The sequence below is a fragment of the Rhinoderma darwinii genome, chromosome 2, assembly GCF_050947455.1.
Source record: "Rhinoderma darwinii isolate aRhiDar2 chromosome 2, aRhiDar2.hap1, whole genome shotgun sequence".
NCBI classification, from domain to species: Eukaryota; Metazoa; Chordata; class Amphibia; order Anura; family Rhinodermatidae; genus Rhinoderma; species Rhinoderma darwinii.
In genome coordinates, this window is record NC_134688.1 from 155,533,358 (window position 1) to 155,545,094 (window position 11,737).

At 40.5% G+C, this 11,737-nt stretch overlaps 1 protein-coding gene across 1 annotated transcript in view; it reads left to right on the plus strand.

Moving 5' to 3' along the window:
* The first annotated feature begins 8,052 nt into the window (after positions 1-8,052).
* SLITRK5 (SLIT and NTRK like family member 5) overlaps positions 8,053-11,737 on the plus strand; it is a 5,841-nt gene continuing 2,156 nt past the window's right edge. Inside the window, exons 1-2 of the mRNA XM_075852381.1 lie at positions 8,053-8,314; positions 9,781-11,737. The exon at positions 9,781-11,737 is cut by the window's right edge and continues 2,156 nt beyond it. Coding sequence (XP_075708496.1) covers positions 9,789-11,737 — 1,949 coding nt within the window. The 5' untranslated portion in view covers positions 8,053-8,314; positions 9,781-9,788. The remainder of the gene's footprint in view (positions 8,315-9,780) is intronic.

The following is an 11,737-nucleotide window of genomic DNA, read 5'->3' on the forward strand; positions in this document are numbered from 1 at the left end:
TTTACATCAATGAACTGGCCACAGCTCTGGAATCCTCCTCAGCACCAGGTCTCGCCCTCCATGACACCCAGGTGATAGATGATAGATAGATAGATAGATAGATAGATAGATAGATAGATAGATAGATAGATAGATAGATAGATAGATAGATAGATAGATAGATAGATAGATAGATAGATAGATAGATAGATAGATAGATAGATAATAGATAGAGAGAGATAATAGATAGATATGAGGTAGAAAGTTTGATAGATAGATAGATAGATAGATAGATAGATAGATAGATAGATAGATAGATAGATAGATAGATAGATAGATAGATAGATAGAGAGAGATAATAGATAGATATGAGGTAGAAAGTTTGTTTGATTGATAGATAGATAGATAGATAGATAGATAGATAGATAGATAGATAGATAGATAGATAGATAGATAGATAGACAGACAGACAGACAGACAGATAGATAGATAGATAGATAGATAGATAGATAGATAGATAGATAGATAGAGAGAGAGAGAGAGAGAGAGAGAGAGAGAGATAGATAGATAGATAGATAGATAGATAGATAGATAGATAGATAGATAGATAGATGTGAAGTAGAAAGTTTGTTTGATTGATTGATAGATAGATAGATAGATAGATAGATAGATAGATAGATAGATAGATAGATAGATAGATAGATAGATATGACATAGATAGATAGATAGATAGATAGATAGATAGATAGATAGATAGATAGATAGATAGATAGATAGATAGATAGATAGATAGATAGATAGATATGACATAGATAGATAGATAGATAGATAGATAGATAGATAGATAGATAGATAGATAGATAGATAGATAGATAGATAGATAGATATGACATAGATAGATAGATAGATAGATAGATAGATAGATAGATAGATAGATAGATAGATAGATAGATAGATAGATAGATATATAGATAGATAGATGATAGATAGATGATAGATAGGTGATAGATAGATAGATAGATAGATAGATAGATAGATAGATAGATAGATAGATAGATAGATAGATAGATAGTGAGAGAGATATGACATAGATAGATAGATAGATAGATAGATAGATAGATAGATAGATAGAAGATAGATAGATAATTAGATAGAATAGATAATTAGATAGATAGTGTAAAGGATCTGCCAGGCACAACTTCTGTGTATACGCCCATAGGCAATCAGTCTGCACCTGCTTCTATGTCTCTGAGACTGACTCCATCTTCCACCACTCAGTATGGCAGGCTTAGGAGTGGGAGAGCCTATCGCAGCCTGGCCAGACGGAGCTAGCTCCCGCCCTCTGTCTATTTATACCTGCCTTTCCTGTTCCTCCTTTGCTTGTGATTCTTCTCATGTGGTTTCCTGGCCCAGCTACAGCTTCTGACTATTTGATCCTGCTCCATACTGACCCTGGCTTACTGACTACTCTCCTGCTCTGCGTTTGGTACCTCGTACACTCCTGGTTTGACTCGGCTCGTTCACCACTCTTGTTGCTCACGGTGTTGCCGTGGGCAACTTCCCCCTTTTCCCTTAGCTTTGTTTACCCTTGTCTGTTTGTCTCGTGCACTTACTGAGCGTAGGGACCGCCGCCCAGGGCGGGTCGTTGCAAGTAGGCAGGGACAGAGTGGCGGGTAGATTAGGGCTCACTTGTCCGTTTCCCTACCCCCATCATTACAGATAGATAGTTAGATAGATAGATAGATAGATAGATAGATAGATAGATAGATAGATAGATAGATAGATAGATAGATAGATAGATAGATAGATAGATAGATAGATAGATAGAAATGATATGAGATATAGATAGATAGATTGAGAGATAGATAGATAGATAGATAGATAGATAGATAGACAGACAGACAGACAGACAGACAGATAGATAGATAGATAGATAGATAGATAGATAGATAGATAGATAGATAGATAGGCAGACAGACAGATAGATAGATGATAGATAGATAGATAGATAGATAGATAGATAGATAGATAGATAGATAGATAGATGGATGGATAGATAGATAGATAGATAGATAGATAGATAGATAGATAGATAGATAGATAGATAGATAGATAACATTAGAGATAGATAGATAGATAGATAGATAGATAGATAGATAGATAGATAGATAGATAGATAGATAGATGATAGATAGATAGATAGATAGATAGATAGATAGATAGATAGATAGATAGATAGATAGATAGATAGATGATAGATAGATAGATAGATAGATAGATAGATAGATAGATAGATAGATAGATAGATAGATAGATAGATAGATAGATAGATAGATAGATGGATAGATAGATAGATAGATAGATAGATAGATAGATAGATAGATAGATAGATAGATAACATTAGAGATAGATAGATAGATAGATAGATAGATAGATAGATAGATAGATAGATAGATAGATAGATAGATAGATAGATAGATAGATAGATAGATAGATAGATAGATGATAGATAGATAGATAGATAGATAGATAGATAGATAGATAGATAGATAGATAGATAGATAGATAGATAGATAGATAGGCAGACAGACAGATAGATGATAGATAGATAGATAGATAGATAGATAGATAGATAGATAGATAGATAGATAGATAGATAGATAGATAGATAGATAGATACAAATTTATACACATTTAAATCAAAGTCAATTTGGACGATTTCATTTTCCTTCCTCGTCTTCCAGTTTTCTTGCTGTGTTCCACTCTACTAGCTGTTAGTTCAGTTACAAGCTTCATCTCATTGCTCTTGTCTTTCATCCTTGGCTTCCACAACTATGATGAGCCATTACAGAAGTTCTTTTAGGGACACCTAGTGGGCCAAGTCTCTGAACAAATAGTATTGCAACCCCATTCTAATGTGCTACATTGTAGCTTTCACTTCACAAACACATTCCCTATGCAGGCCAATATTTTCTTCCAGGTTTTATGGGTTAAATCAGGAAAGCTTTTCTTAAAATAAACACAATGGCATAAAATCTATTGCTAAGATCTACGACAAATGAAAAATATCAAATTAGGAAAAAAAAGAGCAAATCACCCAGACTTGAATAAATAAATGTCCATATGAAATTGATGTCATTGTAACTAAGTCACACTCACATACAATTAATTAATGTAATGCAGAAATGTTCCCATGCGTTGTTTAGAGCCACATCCTTGTGCTAGTGTCAGTTGACAGCATGTCCTTGCCCGCTCACAGCAGTTGGATCTGTCTCTCTCACTTAACATGATGACAGCAGAACATTAGAATCCACATCTGGAACACGCATTGTACAAGATAGTAAAACTGGATTTGCTTTGTTTCTATACAGATTATCTCTGGAGGGACTTTAGCTGGTAAGACAATACATATGTCAAGTGATGTGACGACTGTGAGGGGCAGTGTTCTATATATATATATACTTATTATACATACACATAGATACAAGAAATCCTTGTTGTTCAAGATGGAAGCTATGAACACCTCCTGTATATGTCTACTGTACAGATGCCTCCATCCTCATATGCTTGTGCTGGATATGGCTTCATCTCTCATTTTTACATTCCTTGGGAAGAAGAAACAACAATACTGTCGCCTTGTATCGCCATCTGTCGGTGTTCACTCTCCTCTCTCTCCCCCAATTTTGGCTTATTTTTTTCAGTCTGTGGAATAGAATGACATCGCTGCACAATAAACATGTGTATCAGTTCCTGGGGGTGACTGAGAGCAGCCTTCCTGTCTGCCTGCCTGCCTGTCTGTCTGCCTGCCTGCCTGCCTGGCTGCCCCCACAAACATGCTGCCTGTTTCCCATAGACAAGATGATAAAAGAGCATCCAGCATGTGTTTATTAGGGGAGGTGGGGGTCCTTGTAACGTGGAGCAGTATTACAGGTGGTTGTGCAGGCTGCATGATGGATAGACACAATGTATTCATGTATCATAGTGCACTGTATGGGCAGGATCAGTGATACAATGTATCCATGTATCATAGTGCGCTGTATGGACAGGATTAGTGATACAATGTATCCATGTATCATAGTGCGATGTATGGACAGTTACAGGATCAGTGATATAATGTATCCATGTATCATAGTGCGCTGTATGGGCAGTTACAGGATCAGTGATATAATGAATACATGTATCATAGTGCGCTGTATGGGCGGGATCACTGATACAATGTATCCATGTATCATAGTGCGCTGTATGGGCAGGATCACTGATATAATGTATCCATGTATCATAGTGCGCTGTATGGACAGTTACAGGATCAGTGATACAATGTATTCATGTATCATAGTGCGCTGTATGGGCAGGATCAGTGATACAATGTATCCATGTATCATAGTGCGCTGTACGGGCAGGATCAGTGATACAATGTATCCATGTATCATAGTGCGTTGTATCATAGTGCGTTGTATCATAGTGCGCTGTATGGACAGTTACAGGATGAGTGATATAATGTATCCATGTATCATAGTGCGCTGTATGGGCAGTTACAGGATCAGTGATACAATGTATCCATGTATCATAGTGCGCTGTATGGACAGGATCAGTGATACAATGTATCCATGTATCATAGTGCGGTGTATGGGCAGGATCACTGATACAATGTATCCATGTATCATAGTGCGCTGTACGGGCAGGATCAGTGATACAATGTATCCATGCATCATAGTGCGCTGTATGGACAGGATCAGTGATACAATGTATCCATGTATCATAGTGCGCTGTATGGGCAGTTACAGGATCAGTGATACAATGTATCCATGTATCATAGTGCGCTGTATGGACAGTTACAGGATCAGTGATATAATGTATCCATGTATCATAGTGCGCTGTATGGACAGTTACAGGATCAGTGATATAATGTATACATGTATCATAGTGCGCTGTATGGGCAGTTACAGGATCAGTGATATAATGTATCCATGTATCATAGTGCGCTGTATGGGCGGGATCACTGATACAATGTATCCATGTATCATAGTGCGCTGTATGGACAGTTACAGGATCAGTGATATAATGTATCCATGTATCATAGTGCGCTGTATGGGCAGGATCAGTGATACAATGTATCCATGTATCATAGTGCGCTGTATGGACAGTTACAGGATCAGTGATATAATGTATCCATGTATCATAGTGCGTTGTATGGACAGTTACAGGATCAGTGATACAATGTATTCATGTATAATAGTGCGCTGTATGGGCAGGATCAGTGATACAATGTATCCATGTATCATAGTGCGCTGTACGGGCAGGATCAGTGATACAATGTATCCATGTATCATAGTGCGCTGTATGGGCAGGATCAGTGATATAATGTATCCATGTATCATAGTGCGCTGTATGGACAGTTACAGGATCAGTGATATAATGTATCCATGTATCATAGTGCGCTGTATGGACAGTTACAGGATCAGTGATATAATGTATACATGTATCATAGTGCGCTGTATGGGCAGTTACAGGATCAGTGATATAATGTATCCATGTATCATAGTGCGCTGTATGGGCGGGATCACTGATACAATGTATCCATGTATCATAGTGCGCTGTATGGACAGTTACAGGATCAGTGATATAATGTATCCATGTATCATAGTGCGCTGTATGGGCAGGATCAGTGATACAATGTATCCATGTATCATAGTGCGCTGTATGGACAGTTACAGGATCAGTGATATAATGTATCCATGTATCATAGTGCGCTGTATGGACAGTTACAGGATCAGTGATACAATGTATTCATGTATAATAGTGCGCTGTATGGGCAGGATCAGTGATACAATGTATCCATGTATCATAGTGCGCTGTACGGGCAGGATCAGTGATACAATGTATCCATGTATCATAGTGCGCTGTATGGGCAGGATCAGTGATATAATGTATCCATGTATCATAGTGCGCTGTATGGACAGTTACAGGATCAGTGATATAATGTATCCATGTATCATAGTGCACATGTTTGGGCAGGATCAGTGATACAATGTATCCATGTATCATAGTGCGCTGTATGGACAGTTACAGGATCAGTGATACAATGTATCCATGTATCATAGTGCGCTGTATGGGCAGGATCAGTGATACAATGTATCCATGTATCATAGTGTGCTGTATGGGCAGGTTCACTGATATAATGTATCCATGTATCATAGTGCGCTGTATGGGCAGGTTCACTGATATAATGTATCCATGTATCATAGTGCGCTGTATGGGCAGGATCAGTGATACAATGTATCCATGTATCATAGTGCGCTGTATGGGCAGGATCAGTGATACAATGTATCCATGTATCATAGTGCGGTGTATGGACAGTTACAGGATCAGTGATATAATGTATCCATGTATCATAGTGCGCTGTATGGGCAGGATCAGTGATACAATGTATCCATGTATCATAGTGCGTTGTATCATAGTGCGCTGTATGGACAGTTACAGGATCAGTGATATAATGTATCCATGTATCATAGTGCGCTGTATGGACAGTTACAGGATCAGTGATATAATGTATCCATGTATCATAGTGCGCTGTATGGGCAGGATCAGTGATACAATGTATCCATGTATCATAGTGCGATGTATGGAGTTACAGGATCAGTGATATAATGTATCCATGTATCATAGTGCACTGTATGGGCAGGATCAGTGATACAATGTATCCATGTATCATAGTGCGCTGTATGGGCAGGATCAGTGATACAATGTATCCATGTATCATAGTGTGCTGTATGGAGTTACAGGATCAGTGATATAATGTATCCATGTATCATAGTGCACTGTATGGGCAGGATCAGTGATATAATGTATCCATGTATCATAGTGCACTGTATGGGCAGGATCAGTGATACAATGTATCCATGTATCATAGTGCGCTGTATGGGCAGGTTCACTGATATAATGTATCCATGTATCATAGTGCGCTGTATGGACAGTTACAGGATCAGTGATATAATGTATCCATGTATCATAGTGCGCTGTATGGGCAGGATCACTGATATAATGTATCCATGTATCATAGTGCGCTGTATGGAGTTACAGGATCAGTGATACAATGTATCCATGTATCATAGTGCGCTGTATGGAGTTACAGGATCAGTGATACAATGTATCCATGTATCATAGTGCACTGTATGGACAGGATCACTGATATAATGTATCCATGTATCATAGTGCGCTGTATGGGCAGGATCACTGATATAATGTATCCATGTATCATAGTGCGCTGTATGGAGTTACAGGATCAGTGATACAATGTATCCATGTATCATAGTGCGCTGTATCATAGTGTGCTGTATGGACAGTTACAGGATCAGTGATATAATGTATCCATGTATCATAGTGCGCTGTATGGAGTTACAGGATCAGTGATACAATGTATCCATGTATCATAGTGCGCTGTATGGACAGGATCAGTGATACAATGTATCCATGTATCATAGTGCGGTGTATGGGCAGGATCACTGATACAATGTATCCATGTATCATAGTGCGCTGTATGGACAGTTACAGGATCAGTGATATAATGTATCCATGTATCATAGTGCGCTGTATGGAGTTACAGGATCAGTGATACAATGTATCCATGTATCATAGTGTGCTGTATGGAGTTACAGGATCAGTGATATAATGTATCCATGTATCATAGTGTGCTGTATGGAGTTACAGGATCAGTGATATAATGTATCCATGTATCATAGTGTGCTGTATGGAGTTACAGGATCAGTGATATAATGTATCCATGTATCATAGTGCACTGTACGGGCAGGATCACTGATACAATGTAACGAAGCAGCTGCAGCCGCCACACGTCCTCAGCCTTCTAACGATCACACACATGTGGAGAATTGCCGGTCATATGTAACGTCAGGTAGACACGTAGAGGAGCATGTTCTGCACAGGGACCGGAGCTGTGGACTAGATTGACATGTAATGCATGGTAGCAAGTTGATAACTAGAAAGGCTGAGTCTGCTCAGTGTTCTCCCCCATCCACCCTACCTAGTGTCAGGCTCCTCCTTCGATGCCCCCATCCCCCTTTCCTTTCTCCCGCTCTCCTCTCTCCATCTCTCCCTATCTGGTTTGTCTCTACCTCCTTGCAATCCCATCGGCTTTAATAAGAATCACAATGGGACTGGTAGAGCCGGAGGATGGATGCAGTGCGGGCTGTGTGTGAGGAGGGCTACTGGTCACACTGCAGCCAAGAGCCGCCTCTTCTCCTGCCACCCTGATCACACAGCAGCAGATGCATTTTTCATGGCTCTCCGCGATGGTTGGGCCCTGGAGACTCAAGTCTGAGTAAGTATTATCATTTAGGCTTATTAAGAGGCTGGATGCAGGTTAAACGATGGCCATGAGGTGGGTGCTGTTGCAATCTCCTGCTCCCGATTTCATTAGTATGTGCTGGGCAACACCGTGGAATTGGGATCACACAGGACTGGATGGCTGGCTTAGTAGCAGTGCAGAAAACTAGAGATCCGTCTTACTGGAGCGCAGCTGCAAGGGTTAAATCTAGTCCTCCTAGAGAATTCTGGCCAGTGGATGGTTAACTTCAGCCTAGGTAAAGGAGCCTGGACCCCCCTGCTTGGCATTTCTGGTAAGCAATTGTCATTGAATTCAACTTTTATCACCAGGCACATTTAGCCAGGATTGGGCATCATTTGGATTGGGCATAGATTTGAAAAGGTATGAGACCCAGCCAGCATTTGTGGATGTGCTTCCCCTGGTCTGTGGGCATCTCCAGCAGCTTTTTATTGCAAGATGCTGTGTCGGTTGTGGGTGTTGAGATGCCAGTTGTGTGAGGGTGAGAGCTAGACCATCAGTCCAGAGATACTGCCCATTGACAGCAGGCACAGCCATGCTGATAGCAGTCCTAGGGTCTTCAGGTCTATATAGTGGCACAGGCGATTTCTATTATTGGGCAGTTTCTCATTACCAACCACCCCGGGCAGTAATGCTGGCAGTATTGACAGTGGTGAAAATAGCAATGATCTATTGGATTCTTCTCATTGAGCTAGTTGTACAGCCTCTCCAAAGTAAATGATATTTGACTAAACACACTCCCTGGAGACACGTACATGTATGTGCAAGGATTAACCCCTGATGGAGCATTATTTGAAAGGATGCCTGCTCCTTGCTGGAAGCAGAGGAGACATGGACGAGGGGTGTATTTGCACAGCATAGTCGTCAGCTCCTGGTACAAAATCCCATTTTGCTTATGAATCCTGTTGGCATCGTCAAAGCAACAGAGAACATGTCGTTCCTTTCTATTATTCCATACGCGTTATCAATGATGATGATGATGATGATGATGACGACGATGTGGTGAAATCATCTGTAGACAAACTGAAGCTTTGCTTATAAAAGACTGCACGCATTGCGGTAGATCTATACCCTATACAATTTCTAGTGGATTGAAACCCTGTACATTAATATGGAGATCATACCGTGCGCTGTTCAGTGGTGCGGTGCTGAAATCACTATAAACATAGGTAAAGTGGGAGAAGATCTCCGGAAGGCGAGGTGACAGCCATTTTCTGCATACTTATAGATGATTAGGAACCTTAACCTGTCTGGTTATGGCGATCATTTCATAGACATGTACTTGATCTGTCTGGGCATCACTATTATAGTATACCGAATGCTATTGTATATCAGACACAGAGCTTGCCATACCTTTAACAGCTGTCAATGCTACATCATATGTATAAATGTCTCCTTGCTGCTGCTGCCCTACTTAAAATGTCTCGTATTTTGTCCCACAGGAGGTAAAATGTACCATTGCTGCTCCGCAGTCACGTTTGACCAGGACTTAAACAAGAAAATGCAGATGTGGATCTTACAGACGATCGCATTTGCTTTAACATCCCTGGTTCTCTCTTGGGCAGAAACAATAGAGTCCTATGGAGAGGTGTGTGACAATTGTCCTTGTGAGGAACGAGATGGCATATTATCGGTGAATTGTGAGAATAGAGGGATCATCAGCCTCTCTGAGATCACCCCTCCACGTTTCTCAATCTATCATCTCTTTTTATTCGGAAACCTCTTAAATCGTTTATACTTAAATGAATTTGTCAACTACACCGGGGCTTCTATCTTGCATCTTGGTAATAACGACATCCAGGATATTGAAACGGGGTCATTTAACGGACTCCAGGGTCTAAAGAGGCTGCATCTGAATAACAACAAGTTGGAACTTCTTAAGAACGATACCTTCCTTGGCCTAGAAAGCCTGGAGTATTTGCAGGTCGATTATAATTATATCATCTCTATTGAGCCTAATGCTTTTAGTAGGCTTCACACTTTGCAAGTCTTAATACTGAATGACAACCTTTTGTCCACTTTGCCTAGCAATCTTTTTCGTTTTGTCCCTTTAACACACCTAGACCTGAGAGGGAATAGACTGAAGGTGCTTCCGTTTATGGGTCTGCTGGAACATATGGATAAAGTCGTGGAGTTGCAGCTAGAGGAGAATCCATGGAATTGCTCCTGTGAATTAATAGCCCTGAAGGATTGGCTTTATAGCATTTCTTACTCTGCTCTAGTTGGAGATGTGGTTTGTGAGACCCCTTTTAGATTATATGGGAGAGATCTGGATGAGATTTCCAAACAAGAATTATGCCCCAGGAAACTGATACCTTCCTATGAAATGCGACCACCAATTCCTCGGAGTACAAATGAGTACTTCCATACCACCCCAGCCTCAGTTAATTCTGGGGCCACCATCTCTTCCTCAGTTTACAAAAATCCAACAAAACCTAAAAGCACACGGCAACCTAACAGATCCAGAGTACGAGCCACATCACACCACCCTCCCAAAGAAAATGGATACATTGCTTATCAGACCAAATCCCCAGTGCCTTTGGAGTGTCCTACAAACTGTACGTGTAACCTACAGATCTCCAATCTGGGACTTAATGTCAACTGTCAGGAGAGAAAGATCCAGAGTATCTCCGACTTACACCCTAAACCTTACAACCCCAAGAAGATGTATCTGACAGGCAATTATATTACTTTGGTTCGTAGGGCTGATTTTATTGACTCTACCGGATTGGACCTTCTACATCTTGGGAACAATCGGATATCAGTCATCCAAGACAGAGCCTTTGGGGATTTGACTAATTTACGAAGACTGTACTTAAATGGCAATTCTATTGAAAAGCTGACACCAGACTTGGTTTATGGCCTTCAAAGCCTTCAATATCTTTTCCTACAATATAATGCTATTAAGGTAATCGAACCTAGAACATTTGATTCTGTCCCCAATCTCCACCTTTTATTCCTCAACAACAATCTCCTGAAATACTTACCTAGCAACATTTTCTTTGGATTGAATCTCTCAAGGCTAAACCTTAGAAGTAATAATTTTTCCCACTTGACAGTGAGTGGAGTGTTAGACCAGCTTAAATCCTTAGTGCAGATAGACCTCCACGAGAACCCCTGGGATTGTACTTGTGATGTGGTGGGTATGAAGCTCTGGCTGGAGCAACTCAGCGTTGGGGTCCTGGTGGATGATGTCATCTGTAAAGCCCCCAAGAAATTTGCAATGAAGGAAATGAGACTCATCAAGTCTGATCTCCTTTGCCCAGATTACTCTGACATTATAGTTCCCACGTCTACCCCCTCAGAGGAGCAGCCTCCAGAGAGCACCACCACCTTCATTTATCCCATTAAATTCAACAACGTGTCGAGCTCAGTGCCCTTGTCTGTGCTTATACTGAG